Source organism: Glycine soja, chromosome 18, assembly GCF_004193775.1.
Source record: "Glycine soja cultivar W05 chromosome 18, ASM419377v2, whole genome shotgun sequence".
Classification (NCBI taxonomy): domain Eukaryota; kingdom Viridiplantae; phylum Streptophyta; class Magnoliopsida; order Fabales; family Fabaceae; genus Glycine; species Glycine soja.
In genome coordinates, this window is record NC_041019.1 from 49504174 (window position 1) to 49521252 (window position 17079).

At 28.3% G+C, this 17079-nt stretch overlaps 1 protein-coding gene across 1 annotated transcript; it reads left to right on the forward strand.

The window, feature by feature from the left end:
• The first annotated feature begins 262 nt into the window (after positions 1-262).
• LOC114397370 (protein MAIN-LIKE 2-like) lies at positions 263-2135 on the forward strand. The gene is made up of 5 exons (XM_028359425.1): positions 263-412; positions 532-612; positions 1059-1190; positions 1282-1878; positions 1968-2135. The coding sequence occupies exons 1-5, from the start codon at positions 263-265 to the stop codon at positions 2133-2135; spliced, it is 1128 nt and encodes a 375-aa protein (XP_028215226.1).
• Positions 2136-17079: the final 14944 nt, after the last annotated feature.

Below are 17079 nucleotides of genomic sequence, written 5' to 3' on the forward strand. Positions count from 1 at the left end.
ATAGATCATGGTTAAGACTAGAGGATTAGGTTGTGCGTTAGGTAGGGTTGTTGCCATAGGTCTGGGGAGAAGAAGGGATGGTGATGATTCTGACGGTGCTCCCCAGCATTGAAGGCCGACCGCATCGGCACACAGGCGACGGGTACCTGTCATTGTTGATGATCATGTGCCTACAATACCTACGGACTCACCTGCTGTACCTGCGGACTCGGCTACAGTACCAGAGGACTCGCCTACAGTACCAGAGGATACCAATGCGCCTATGGTAGATGCTGACGCACAGGACACCGGTCCAAAGACTGACGCACATGATATTGGTGCACAGGATGCTGCAAATGAGCCTGAGGGATTTCCTGGTGGACCTAGGGACCCATCAGTGATTACAAAGTATGCTGACCATGTTGCGGCCATCGTATGATCTGGACAGGTATTTATAATATTCAAGTCTGTTAAGTATTTTTTTAATTGAGTTTTTGGTTACTTATTGACGTTATTTGAACAAATTGTGTGTTCCTTTGTACTTTGATTCAGGAACGTCCTAAGTTGAAGTTATCCTCCCATGGGAAGAAGGTGCATAAATTGGGCAGGCCTGTTCCTGCAATTGAGGACATGGTTGTGGGGCAGGATTAAGTCCTTTGATCGCGTGTTCGATAGACATCGGCGATCGGGGACTTATATCCTCCTTTGTCGAGAGGTGGCACTGGGAGACTTCTAGTTTCCATCTTCTTGTAGGGGAGGTTTTGATCACGCTGGACGATGTTGTGTCTCTTCTCCATCTGCCGATCGTTGGCTCATTCCATGACTTCTAGTCTCTACGCACCGACGAGGCGGTGCTGTTGTTGGTTGAGTTACTGATGGTCTGAGTAGAGGTGGCCATGGCCGAGATAGGCCAATGTGATGGACCATACATACTCCTGCAGTGGTTGTGAGACGTATACCAGCGCAGATGTCAGACGCAGCACTAGAGAGCTACTGCTCGCGCTTATGTTTTGCATCTTTTGGGTTGCACTCTTTTTGCTAATAAGAGTACAACCCATGTTCATGTTGTACACTTATAGGCCCTGCGTGACCTCACTCTTACTAGGCGGTATGCATGGGGAGCTGCTGGCCTCGTCCATATGTACGATCAGCTTAATGATGCCAATCTCAGCACCAGTCGACAGCTTGCTAGTTACATCACCTTGTTACAAGTAATTAACATGTATTTCATAATTTAATTACAACAATGTTTTAATGAGTGTATATTTAATTAACATGTATGATTTCGTGTAAACCCTGTAGTGTTGGATATACGAGCACTTTCCGTCAGTTGCAGAGTGCAATGTTGATCCGGACTATGACGAGGTGTCACCACATGCGTGTCGATGGATTGTGACAAAGAAGACAGTGAAGAATGTATCTACAGTGATGTACAGGCAACGCCTGGATCGTCTGAGGATCCCAGATGTCTATTGGATGCCATATGCGGAGCACCGACCTGTGCAGGACTTTCATCCGATTTCGTGCTTCTCGGGACAGCTCCGTTGGGGGCCTGTTGTTGTCAGATACAGACTAGAGAGGGTTATGCGCCAGTTCGGCTATGTCCAGTGCATTCCTGGACACCTTGTCCATTCATGGGTGTCATATGATGACATGGACGATACATGGACGCACTACTCAGACCATCTGGCGGCAGCAGATGATCTATGTGTTGTGCCAGGTCAGTATGCGCCTGACTACATAGACTGGTTCTTTGCCATATCGCATTCATTCATGACTGTGCCACAAAATGATCCTCCTCGAGATGCATATGAGACGCAGCCCAGTCATATCCCTCATGAGGCAGCATCGACATCGACACATGCGGATCCTGACGCGAATGAGCCTAAACATGCAGTGGTAAGTGTTACTATTTGGTTAGATGTATGTCATTTACTTCAATTATTTTAATACTAATTTGTATAATTCGTTTGTTTTCTGTTTAACAGGAGGCTTGCCATGCAATCACAGAGGTGTTGGAGCAGCATCTAAATGCGCCAAGCACATCGACACATGAAGAGGTCATCCAAAAATGCCTCAGGATTGCTAGGGGTGTCACAGAAGATCGTAATATGTATGTGAGGTCTCGACTTATGCGGTGCACGGATCAACAATAGTTTATTCACACTTTAGATATCATTAGTTTTTGATGATGTATTTGACTTAACATTTTGTATATTTTAAGTTATTTTGATTAATAATATTAGTTTATAATATTAGTGTTATTTTGTCAATTATGTTTAAATTACTTGATTCGAAATTTATACCAAATTCATTTGAAATTCATCGACATATTATGAATGGAAGTAAGTAAATTAGAAATGTTAAACTAATATTATAAATGTCATTTAAAATTAAGTTTCAATAAAGTTAAACTTTTTAAAAAAATTCAGTCTCCTGCGGATCAAGTTGATCCGTGGAAAACTTGCGGATCAACTTGATCCGTGTAAGACTAGCGGATCAACTTGATCTGCGTTTGGTCTGCGAGTCTTACACGGATTAACTTGATCCGCATGAGACTTTCGCGGGTCAAGTTGATCCACGGGTCTTTTACGGATCAACTTGATTCGCACAATGAAACATTGGAGGGGCATTTCTGGCATTAAGTGGTGCACCAGCAATAACGCTGGGTGCACCTAGCAACACCTTAGTTATTAGTATGGTTTTAGAATCAAGGACAAAGTCAGACCATGATGACAGAGGCCATCGATTATTATAAAAATTAAATTCATCCAATAGATGTTACAACAAATTGCATACATTCTTTTTTTATAATTATATATATCCCAAAATAAATTCTGGTAGACCTATAATGCATCCTGGTCTAATTTGCTTCTCTAAAATTTAATGCAAAGTGCATTTTTAAATTATTTATTTTTTAGAGAATTTGAAATCTCATTGTTTTAATCAATCAAAATGATTTATAAAAATATCAAAAATTAAATCTCTTTTCAAATATTCTATCCAAACAAGTTATTTTATCATGAATCCTTTTAAATTTCTTAAAAAAAATGAATTCTCCAACTGAATTACTCCATCCAAATATACTGTAAAAGATATGGAAAGTAATGTTAAGGAGAATATAGATCGGTGTGTCTTAAAACTTTAATTAACAATATCTGATATGTGTTTATAAGATGTGTTCAACCACTCAGAATGATTCGTCTTTAGCTTTCAAACAAATTATAAGAAAAAAATTTAATGAATACTTTAAATCCCTATAAAATATCTAGAAAGAGAATAAAAAATATAGATTTAATAAAATTTATAATATGATACGAAAAAAGAAATAACATGTTGGTGGAATGTTTAAAATATTAGAATAATTATATATCATTAGTCAAATTATAATCAAAACATATAAAGGAAATATTAATAAAAGCATTTGATTACAAATGCAATTATTTATAGTATTTAATATAACAATAACAAATTATAAAAGGAAAAATATTTAAAAAGAAAATAAATTATACTAAAAAATTTATCTAAAAATTGCAATTATCTTTATAACAAAATTATAAAAAGGGAAATAGAATGATTATCTAAAAATATATAATCATTATATCCATAACTAGATCTCCAAACTAAAATATTTTACGCACATATATATTATTTTTTTTAAAAAAAAAACTATTAGGAGCCAAGGCCTCACCAATGATCCATGTAGTTCTTAACTCGTCTATGATAACGATAAATGTTCACTATGAAGTTATTGAGGTGGAAAAAAAATATTCAATACTTTTTTTATCCTTTTTCTGTCTCCTTGTTGTACTATTTTTTTTGGTTTTGCAAAGAAAATTCTCTTTTTTTCTGTCTAAAATAAAATATAAAATACTTATTTTATATTTATTTTTTAAAATGAGTTAAATCCAATTTTGTATTCAGAGCCTCCGTGCAAATATTACTCAAGATATATTTGGAATAGCTTGCAACCACGTTGAATGAAAAAATTACGCGTTCCAAAGCAAAGTTTTTAAAATAACTATGTTGTGACTTTTATTTAAAAGTCTTGACATTAGATTCAATTGTTTTCCAAAACACACACTCAGTCGTGTGAGCCTAGAGAATCCCAATGGTACAGATTTAACTGTCCAAGAATCACACGAATGCCCAATGGGCTCGAGAAAATATTCCATAAGGCCTCTTTCCATTTTCAGCTCCTCATTTGCTAAGTACACCTCTTTCTCTTCTCTTTATATTTTTCATTGCCAATTATGCCATTTTAACGTTATTTTTACACCCCTCATGTTAAACCTTAGTTTACACAATATCTTTATTACTTGCTTTGGTCCTTATTATGAGGTACTTTAGACATAATCACACAAACCAATAAAAAGAGTTACTGCAGTTGATTTTTTTTAAATGTTACTAATGTGTCAATTTTATCCTTATTAATAATCATTAACTTGTTATGAATGATGTAAAAATATTAAAGTTTAAGAGTATTATACACTACTATCAATGAAAAATACAAATACTTAGATTATTTAATAAGGACAACTAGTGGAAAAAAATTACATGTTGCATAGAAATTGTAAAATCCCTTATAAAAGGATCATCAATTCCTTTTAAATAGTGTCTTATAATAAAGACTAAAGGAAGTATTATTTAAATCCTAGTTTAGAACCCAGCATCTTCACCCCTAATCATTATTCTTTTAATCTTGTTTACATAATATCGTGTTTGTGCAAGCACCATTAACAAAATGATAGCAGCGTCAACAATGTTGCCAAACCCAAGACTTTTCCCCTTGTTTGTTGCCACTTGTGTATCCTAATGCAAATGGAAACAACAACTTTGGCTTCTGTTCCCAGGATCCTTAAACAACGTCGATATCAAGAGAAATGTGGTGATATGCAACATAGGGGAAAGGGGAAGAGGTATGTTAGGGTTAGACAAAGGGAAAGGGTATTTTTGTCCATTTCGCATGTTTTAAGTTTCCTATATAGAATGCATGAAGCAAAAAATGGATGTAGGAAGCAATTGTTCAGTTTGTAATGATGATTTGGGCATTTATATGCTAATTAGGCCTAGACCTTAAACTAAGTCCAAAATAGTATCAATTGAAAAATAAATTAAAAATAGACTTAAATATATTTTTAGTTATTATAATTTAGTATTTTTTTTATTTTTAATCTTTATAAATTATGTTTGTTTTCATCCCTATAGTATTTTAAATAATATTTTTTATATTCAAAGTATTATCCAAATTACTATAATCACGAAAATAAAATAAAATTAATTTATAAGGATTAAAAACAAAAAGCACTAAAATGTAAGGAGTAAAAATGTGTTTTAACTTTGAAAATATAATGGTATTTTAGTAAGTTTCACATGGTAAACTTCATAATTTATTTATTTATTGTCAAAAAAATTATGTTAATTTTTTAAATTATTAAAAATTTGAACTACACTAATTGGCACTATTGTTTTTAACTTTTTATTATTCCAAAAGATGGTTTTCAACATCCATGTTTTCTCCCTGTATATTTATTAAAGATAAATGGGAGGAAATTTCTCTTTTCGACGTTTCAAAGGTCAATTTTGACTTTGAGATCGAAAACATTTGTTTTGATAAACAATTATGAAATTATTTCATTAGATTTTTGTTTCATATATTTTTAATTTTGAATTTTTGTCTAAGCTATTTTTAGCATCTGTTATATAATTATTGAACAATAAATCATGTGAAAAATGTCATGCTTTTAAAATTATTTGTCCAAATATAGAAAACATACAAATAAAAATATTTTTTTCAAACTCCATAACTCAATAATGTTTGGTTACAATTGGAAATAAATTATAACTGTGGGCGAACTTTACTTAAGAGTTTTAAATCTTAAAGTTGTCATTTTAAAAAAGACTTTACTTAACCATCACTTCAGACATATGACTATTGGTCTCTTATGAAAATGCTCAATTGACAAGAAAAGAAAAAAAGCCTAAATAAGTCCTAACTTTCTTCTTTTTAATTTTATTTATTTAGGCTCAAATGATTAAATGTATAAATATCACAAGCTACAGCAGCAGCTATATAAAGTATAAACTTCAAATCAAAATATGTAAAAGAATAATAATCCATCAAATAAATTGATGAGCGGATAAAATTAAAATTTTCTCAGGAACGCCAAGCCTGTCATATTTGTATAATAACAAAACGATCAATTTTCGGTAATATTTTCAAGATACATTTATTTCATTTTAATATGCTTTTTTCATAAGGGTTTAAAAAAAATCAGCACTGAACATATATGAAACAAAGAGGACCCCTCTAGCCCCCCAATCCCCCAATAAAAGTTTGCAATAAAAGAAAAAAGTATAGAATATTACTTCACCAATTAAGGTAATAATAAAATAATTTCCTTTGTACTTTGGTCAAGTAATAAATATCAACTTACATGGTACATCTCAATATGCTTTTGCCTACTCCGTCCGCACTATAGAAATAGCCAATAGGTAACATTTCCATTTACTTTTGCACTTTTAAGCGAATAAGAAGACCAGAGAAAAAAACTTAGTCACTTTTTTCTCCAAAATAATTATGATAATTTATATTTACGTGTTTGAAATTATCCTCAACTTTTAGAACATTTCAGAGACAGCGTAAATCCCACTAAAAAATGTCTGGCATATTCAGAGTAAGTGAGAGGCAACCAAACAACCATATGCAAGAGATTGAGCTTTGACATAAATTGCTCGGATCTGTAATTAAAAGTCAAAGTTCATGCATGTATCATGCAATTTTCACTAGTCTTTGTGTATGTAGTAGTTGTGATAAGATAACTAGTACTACTAGTTAATTATCATGGTAGGTTTTGAATTTTAACCAGGCAAAATGATGATCATATCCAATGAATTGGCAAAAAAATCTGAGTTGCGTACTGCGTGAAGGAAATTTATAATATACTTAGAGGTGCATGATCATGTAGATATATTGTAGTATTGTGTTTTTGTTGGTGTTAATTTATAATTTTCTCTTTGAAATGAAATGTCATTTTGAGTTTAGTCAAATTTTAATTTCTTCAAAGATTATGTTTTGGAGTTGATTTGAATTATGTTAAAAGAAACATACAAGAATTAGAGAAAAATTTGATTTGAATTCTAAATGAGAACAAAAAACTTGAGAGATAAAAATGACCAAGTGCAAGAGAGACAATTATGAGTAGTTATCAGATGTTAAACGAATCAAAAGATATGTGAAGATCTTAAATAATCAATTTTAAGCATTTCAACAAGTGTTTGTATCTCCTTTAAAAAAACATGTGCTTGTATAAAATTTAATAACTATTAGACGAAGAAATCTATAAATAGAACTCTACCTAGATTATAGGACTTAACAACCGAAAATAAATTGTATGTATTGAATGGATAAGAGATGGCAGGATTTTTTTTACAAATCATTCGAGCAAAAATTAATTATTGTTGCTATATAGTTCAAACTATTTATGGGGTTTTAGGGATCAAAGTTTAGATATTTTTAAAATATTTTTTTTATTCTTTATCTTAAATGTCCTATATTTTTTTTAGAAAACAGAAAAATGAAAAACCATTCAATTTTTATAAGATTAAATCCACTAAAAAATTAAATTAATCCTTTCATGTTGATAGTATTTCTATGCTTAGTGTGTGACACGTTAGTTTTTTAGAAGGTTCAAATTTAACAAATTTATATACGAGTTCATAGTATAAATTAATTAAAAAAGAAGTAATAACCATCACATCGTTTCACATTATGTAAATTTTAAAAAAACTAGTCAAAACAAAAAAAAATCTAGAAAAAGATATATATATATATATATATATATATATATATATATATATATCAATTGAACTATTGTGAGGCATAAAAGAACAAAAAAATATTATTTAGTTGTAAAGTAATAAAAATATATAGATAAATGAAGAGGTGAAAGAATGAGAGAAAAATATATCAATTAACTTAGATAATATTATTAAATTATCAGACTTATAAAATTATTAAAATTGTAAATTTAAAAATAAAGAGAATAAAATTGTGAATTACAAATTATAAAAAAAATTAAAATTATAATTTACTCTGAATAAAACTAACAAAACATAAATTTTATTTTATGCAAAAAGTTAAGCATAAAGCTAATAAATTTTTTATTTTAGAAGCTCAGTTTGCATAATAAATTTTCATCATTAATTTAAAGAGTAATTTATCAACTATCCCTTGAAGAAATGATAGGTTGATAGTTTCATTTGTTATATTAGAAAAGGGAAAAATAATACAAATTAGTCAAGTTTATATAAAGGAAAGCTATCTTGAGCATTACGCTTCATATAAAACATAAGTTTTGGGTTTTAAAGATAAGTTAGACTTTGCAAAATATTATAACCTTAATTATTATATAAAGAAAAAATTTATTTATTTAAGTACATAATATATGAATTGTCTAACACACAGTAAGTGCTCACACCTATCAACACTTTGAAAGGATGTGGATCATCTACCCAGATAAATCGATTGAACATAACAAGCGTTCATGTTTTTTAGGCTTAACACTTCAGGGTTTATGAATCGTACGATCACATAGATCGACAAAATATATTAAGCACATGCACGCCTTTAGTCTCAACACTTTTGGGGTTGTGAATCGTTGGATCAGGTAGATTAATTAAAAATAATGCACTGATCATAATGAGATAATTAGGTTTTTAATATTCATAAATAAGGATGATCTCATCTCTTTTGTCACTCTAGGATCACCCAAACTTTAAAATTTTGTTAGACATGCTAGAATTTTGAGTGTATATAGAATTACCAAGATCTATACTGAACACATAACTTTTTGGATTAACAAAACAAATTTATTAGAAGGTACCAATAGTATCAATTGAGGATACAAAGTTAAGAATATTATATGATGACTCTATCAAATTTCCATGATCCGGTATATTAATAATCCCTGCATAATTAATAAATACTATGACCCAAATTACTCATCAAATTCAAAATCCTCTTTAATGGGACACATAGTAATAAATAAATCAAGCAAATATATGAAACACATATCTTATATTTAAAAAACAAGTGAGAACATGCCTTTGTTTAGCTTCTTCAATAATTTTTTTTATCTCAATGCATAGACGTAAATAAAAAAAATCAAATAATATGGAGAAACAATAGTAATTCATACCAAATACATTGACAACGAGAGAACACTAAAAAATTCTTAGAAACTCTTGCATTGTCTTATTGGAGAACACATTTAACAAAGTGTCGGCCATAACTTTTACAAGTTAAATGTCCCATCGTTTTCTCATTCTTTTTCGTAAAGGTATAAGTAACTAGCAGTCTTGCACTAATAATACATCAAACGCCGAGTATCAGCTCGGGGCCGAAAGAAATTAGTTTACACAAATTAAAGATACATCAAATGCAAACAAGTACAGAAAAAGCATAGCATGTTACTATAGAATAATATAATGTTGTCTTTTGTAATTTAATTTTGGTCACCAAGTAATATAAATCAACCATATTGCATATTCTAAATGCCAAAGTGCTTTCTGCCTACTCCACACTATAGGGATATATATATATATATATATGACAATTTTATACTCCACGGCACCCTAATTTTGCTTTTCTAAGATTAACTATTTACCCTTATCCGTGTATTTCACGTGTTGTTTGATTCAAATACTTAGAACTCAGCTTTCTTTTTTGTTTTTTTTTATGGAAAAACTGTATATTTTGAATTGATATATCTTTTAAGACAATATTATTGTCAAAATATTTTGAAGATAATATTTAGATAAAATATTCAACATATATACTTATATCATAATAGGCATTAATTAGCAGCAATTCAAAACTCATGTATTAATTTTCTTTGTGCGCGGATGAGCATTCTCTGTGCTTCATCTATTTGTATCTCTATTAATAAAGTTGTTTGCTTAACAAAAAAAATGAAATGAAACTTATATCTCATAATAAAATATAATAAAGAGACGGTTGTATTTACAATTTATAAGTATATACTATTCTTCAGTTGTGTTGCATTTGTTTACAATAATATTTAGATATATATTAACTTTGCATAAGTTTAGTGAACAAAGTCATTGTAGTTATTTTGACAAATTAAACAAATTCTTTTAAAAATGAAAAAATATGTATTTCGTTACTCTCTGTCTTCCTTTATGTTGTCGTGTCTCCCACACACACGTTTTAACGCCTCTTGTTTGTTTTTTTACGGCATTTAACGCCTCTTATGATAATAATAAATTAGCATTAAAAAATATCATCAATGAATTAAAATTATCATATTAATTGAATATTCGTTTTATTTGCTCAACAAATTCAGGATCTGACGTTGAAAAAAACCAATTGATGACCGAACACATAGCTACACAAGTGAATCTTGATCAAGCTCGTGGTCGTGTAATTGTGTGTTTGATCCTTAATTGCTGGAAAATCACGTACTCATTAATTATATATGTCTCACTATTTTATTAACAAAGAAGTAGTCTCATGCAAACTTATTAAAATATTTTTGCCATTATAATATGTATGTAATATTATTAAAATACCCATTTTTAAATTTTGTCTGATTAAGTTTTAAATCGAAGATAAGATTCCCAATAGTTCAAAGCACCAAAGTTTTATGGGTCTCATTGGAAAGAAAAAAATAATCCAATTACAGTCATTAAAAAAATACATGTTAACGAGGAAAGAACTAAAGTAAAATTAAAGGTAAAAAAGATTAAAAAAAAGTCAGTAAAAATATAATGGGAAAATAAAAGGATGTAAACTGAAAAATATTAAAGTAAAATTTTAAAAATTATCATAAGACAAAAGTAGTGAAAGAATTTTTTATATTATATATATATATATATATATATATATATATATATATATAATTTAATATTTACTAATAACAATAACTTGTTTGAAATGATCTTCACCTTTTTGAAGGTTGTAGAGACATATCCCACCAAAAAGTTGATAGTCATATTCATAGTGAGTGAAAACCAACCAAACAACCATAATAGGTTGAGGTTTGACAAAAATTGCTTAAATTGTTGTTACAAGTCAAAGTTCATGAGCAAATTTTGGACGGTCCATATAAAGAAGTTGTGATAATATAATTAATACTATAGTTAATTCTCATGCTCGGTTTTGAACTTTAAATAGATAATTCGATAAATAATTATTTTTATCTTTAAATATGTAATTCGTTGACTAATGTATCCTCTTTGAAAGATAAAAATACAAAATTTAGTCCCAAAAAGTATAAAAAGTGTGACAAATATATTCTGTCGTTAAATTCCGTCCGTTGTCGTTAATAAAATAACTTACGTGGCACATAAGGACGAATTTGTCAGTAAAATGATTGCCAACGTGGTCATATTGACTGTATTGGACAAAAATGTCAGCTATTTCCTATTAGATGAAAATGTTAATATTTTTTATTGAAGAAAGATGTCAATAATTTTTTTTGGACATAAATGTCAGTATGTTTCATTGGACAAAAAATGTTAATAAGTTATCATTATTGGACGAAAATGTCCATAATTTTTTATTATACCTAAATATTAGTATGCTTCTATTGAACTAATTTGTTAGACTTGAAAATTCGTTTCATTTAAGGGTAAAATATAATTTTAGGATAAATTTTTGCTATTTTTTTATCATTACAAGCATAACATTATAATAATCACTTAAAAAAATATATTGACAAACATAATAATAACAATAATATTGATTATCAACCATAATTTGTCTATCACAATAGAAATTATTCAAAATAAATATTGTACCAATTTACCAAAATAAAATATTGTAACAATGTACTAATCATTATAAATTTTTCCAAATTACCCTAAAAGATAAATATATCTCATATTTCACTTCTTCGAATTTTAGTTATTTTATTAATAGTGACAAACGGAAGTTAACGGCCAGATATATTTGTTGTACTTTTTACAATTTTGGGGACTAAATTTTGTATTTTCATCTTTTAGGGACATATTTATCAGGGAGTTACACATCCAGAGACAAAAGTAACTATTTGCCCATGCATATTCCTAAAGAGTGAAAAGACGAAAAGTTAAGAAAATATTATATGAAAAATATGTTCATATATTGATAATTAACGATCATTTTAGTGACAAATTTGTCTCTTTGTACCACGTAGACTATTTTATTAACGATGACTAGAGAAAGTTAACAACTAAATATATTTGTCACACTTTTTATACTTTCAGAGGACTAAAATTTGTATTTTCATTTTTCAGGGACGCATTTATCAGCGAATTACACGTTTAGGAACAAAATTGACTATTTAACCTAGATAATATGTGGATCATTCAATTGAAAGACAAATCCTAACTATGTTGCATTCACGTGTAATCCATTATTAACAATGTTGAACAAACCAACAAGTAACTAGATGCAACTGTTCAAGCAATGAAAGTTAATACATTTATTTATCTCATGTATCTTGGGCGTAATTAAGGGAATATAAATATATTTTTGTAATATTTAAAGTTTAATAAATAAAATTTAATGCTCATGCATCTATAGTGTAAAACATTTTTATATTGTTGAATGATTAAATTATTGTTAATATGATTTTTAAAATAATCATCATAAAAGTTAACAAACTTATCATATATGATAAGTTATGATTGTATGACAATGCAAAACTTTTTACATTATCAATCAATTAAAAATTATATTTATTATAATTTTTTAATGATTATCATGAAACACGCAATCCATTTGATTCAACAAAGGAAAATAAAGGGGGGAATTTTAATGAAGGCGAGGGAAATGGAAGAACATGGAGGGAGGAAAAAAATCATTAGATATTATGTTTAATTGATGGGAGGAGAGGAGAGAATCATTTTCTTATTTGGTTCATAAAGAGAGATAAGAGATTTTAAAAATAAATTTATTTTTGTAATTTTAATTGAAATATTTTAAATCACATTATCCTCTCCTTCCCTCCAAATCTCAAAATTGGAGGGGAGCAAAAATTAGATGAGGAAGAATTTCATACACATACATTTTATAACTCATAGGATTGGTAGAGTGGTGTGAGGTTGCATTGCATTCACATGTGAAAACAACATGAGAATCCAAGTCCAATTCTCTTTGTGTACAAATTTTTTTGGAATAGTGACAATCAGGTAGGTACCGCAAGTGAGATTAATAACTGATCTAGTAGATTGAGAGATACATGTGATCTCTAAATGAAGATAAAAAAAATACATATATTTTTTTATATAATATTTAAAGTTTTATCAATATACATTTTCAGTGTAAGTTTTTACATTATCTATCGATTAGAAATCATATTTATTATAACCTTTAAAATAATTATTATCAAAGTGACAAAAGTATCATATATAATAATTTTTAATTGAATAAAATGGTAAAGCTTTATATTACCAATGCATATACTATTTTTTTCAAATATTTATTATATAATAAATATAAAGGTTATTGAATATTTAATTTTTTAAATAATTGAAAATATTTTATAGGATATATTAAACATTTTTGTCAGTAATTAGTCTAAAGGGTTGAGTTAAAGAGATGAAAATATGTATTATTTAAAAAAAAGTCATTTTTTATTTCCTAATAAAAAATATATATGGTATTGTCAATATCAGTCTCTTAAGAGTCGAGATTAAAGTGATAATTGATAAAAAATAGAGTAAAGTTTTCAATAGAAAATAAAAAATGAATTTATATTTTAAAATAATACACATTTTTATCACAAATAAATAAAACAAGAAAAAAATCCAAATTCACAAGTCAACAATTTTATCTTAGTACAAAAATTTAGTTGTATAACTTTGTGATTTGATGATAGTATAAAATTCTTTACATTGTAAGCTTATAAATAAATATTTTTGAATATTTAAATTATATTTTAAATTTGTGATAAATAATTTATAATATGATATACTGTTATTTTCAACTATTGATAATTTAAAAAAAAAATATTGAAATTCAGTTTATAAGTAAAGATGAAAATGATAGCTCTTAATAACTCTTGAAAACACTCTCATTGAATAATAGCTCAAAAAAACGTTTATATTTAAGATAATTTATAAAAATTTTACAATCATCTAATCATAAACAATCAAATATATGATAAGTTAATTAAATTTTTTAATAATTACCTCCCAAGTCATATCAACAATGTATTTTGACGGGTGATAGTGTATTTCTTTTTTGCATTAACAGTGTGTAGAGATTAAATTCTTTATTTATTATAATATAATTTTTTTATATTTAACAATATTTATTTATTAAAAATTTTAGAAGTATTTCTTAAGCATGTATTTAGAAATTTGATCTCAAAATTGTGCATATGGAAAAAATTTGTTGGAAGAAGTCATCTCTTTTAATAGATATAGAGTAAATTACACTAATCTCTCTTGAGGTTTAAGAAAATGACACATGTTTCCCATAAGTTTTTATAACCTATAGAAATTCTCTAATGTCGCATTTGATAATAACAAGTCATATGCATTGTATGTGACATTTAATGAGTATTTTTTTCTTCTGAATTTTGATTAAAAAAAAATAGGTTGTAGAAAATTCAATCAAGCTACCATACTAGTAAACCAATAAGTCAAATGAATACCATGGTGAGCAACATAACCATTTTAAACCAATCCCATTCCAACAAACTTATAAGTCAAATGAATAGTTATAAGTTTTAGAAATCAAATGAAATTATCTTAACCAACTCATCAATGATTTAACGCACAAAATCAGCTGAACCAACTCTATACCAACAATAATAACATTAAATCTAGATATATTTTAAAAATGAAAGGAAGGTGTGTTTAATTTTCTCAAACCTTAGGGGAAGTTTGTGTAGGTTAAAAATAAGGGGAGAAATGTGTAATTTCTTTAAAACTCGAGAAATTTGTGTAAGTTTTTAAAAAAGAGGAAAGACATGCACAATTTTTTAAAATCTCATTGGAAGGTTTGCATAATTTACTCATAGATATAAGTATTTTGAACAATTAGTGATCAGCTTTCTACTAAAGGACCCCTCTTATTCACCTAAAATTTTAATTTTTTAATCAGTTGAAGTCGAAGACAAATACTAGAGAATTTACAATATATTCATACACTTTTTTCAATTAAGTGAGTTATTCCCTCTAAGTACCTAAAATTTCAATATAATATAATAGAGTATTTATTATTAATAATTAATGAAAGATTGAAAGTATCTATTATTATTCTTTTTAATCTATAAAATTGACCTAAATTGAATTATATTTGTGAGCTTGTTAATAAGCTTGAAAAACAACAGTACTTTTTGGTGAAAATATTTGAAAAGGATAAATTTTAGTCAATGCAAGGGGAAAAAAAGGGTGTGCGCCCACCATACCTAAAAGTTGCACTTCTGACCTAACAGAGAAAAAAGGAAAAGGAAGGAGAAAGGAAGAGGGAGGGAGGTGGGGAGGTGGAATTGAGTGGCATACAGAGAGCTTAATTAATTAATTACCACTACTTATTGGTTGGGATCATAGATCCTGGAAACCAACATATGAGTGAGTTCAGCATCAACAAGTGCAGAGAGACAAGGGTCTACAAATTCCATAAACATACTAACCTTTTTCTCGTGTTCGTGTTCTCAATCAATTAGTTCCTATTTTTTCCACTTAAGTAAAAATATTGCTTCAAGAATTTTATGTGGTTATCAATGCAGAAGAAGATTCTGTAATTAATGGAATCTGCGTTGCTTGTGTCTGTGTTTGTAAAAGTATTAGATATAAATTTATGTCGTCGTCATATGTTCCAACTTGTATAAGTTAATTTTTCCAAATCCAATATAATATGATATAATTTTTTTTTCTTTTTGTACAAAGGGCTAGTAAGATTTTTTTCACTATGATATTAAGTGTTTATTATTTATAAAAAAATTAATAATTAATTTTTACCAAAAAATTTGATTGATCATTTTTAATAAAATATTCTCTTTTAATTACATTTATTTCATGCACAATTTTGAACCCAAATCTTATATAATAAGACCGACTCGTGTACTATTCATGTTAACAACTTATTCCTAAGTAGTAGTAAGATTTGAATATAAGATCTTGGGCCAAATTATCCAAATCTCCTCACTGCTGGGTAGGTCAACCAGGGTACCCCAATAATTAATAAGTAAGATCTGGACCAATTTTTTTAGATAGACGACTTGTTTGCTTTAAAGGAAGGAAATGTATAATGATTTTTTTTATTAATATATGTGACTATTAGTTTATAAAAACTAATAATAAATATATTTCTTTTTTATAAAACTTGAGTTTTAGCGCTCTTATACTTAGGATGGCCCTACACTAGGCCAATTCGAGTTGGTTAAATCCAATAATTCTAAAAAATTATATTTAGATAACTTTTGAAAAAAAAATGTTTCTTATATAATGACCAATTTCAGATTTTTTTTATAACAACACTAAAATATATATTTTTAATTTTTCTTTTTTGAAAATGTCATTATTATAAATTTTGAAAGAACTTTTTTTTAATTTAAAAAATATTTTTTCTAAATATGACAAAGTATATAAATGAATGGATCTTAATTAAACATTGTTTTTTATATAAATAATTTTAAAAATTTGTATTCTAGAGTTTAATATAATAACTTCTTTTATAGATGCATTTTGAGGTAATGGAATGATATTCTTCTTTGGGTAGGAAATTCTTTGGGATAAAAGAAGAATACTCATATAAGACTTTCATTTATATGTCAATATAAGGAGAATATGTAATACTTGAGGAGAAGATACATATAAGGTCTCAAAAATGATTTTTACTTTTTAAAAATATTTTAAAAGTTAATAGGTATTTGATATTAATCTATACTAGCTAGCATATTAAGAGTAATATATATATATATATATATATATATATATAGAGAGAGAGAGAGAGAGAGAGAGAGAGAGAGAGGGGGGGGGGGGGGGGGGGGTTCAGCGTCCTACTTATTGTAACTTTCTTTCTTCCCACAAAAGGGTTTCATCATTCCTTCATACTTTCCCCTTATTAACATCATTATTTCT

Coding starts and splice junctions, on each gene's coding strand:
- LOC114397370 (XM_028359425.1), top strand. CDS start 263: ATGGTAGATGCTGACGCACAGGACACCGGTCCAAAGACTGACGCACAT. Junction 413..531: donor CTGACCATGTTGCGGCCATC/GTATGATCTGGA, acceptor ACTTTGATTCAG/GAACGTCCTAAGTTGAAGTT. Junction 1,191..1,281: donor GTTACATCACCTTGTTACAA/GTAATTAACATG, acceptor TAAACCCTGTAG/TGTTGGATATACGAGCACTT.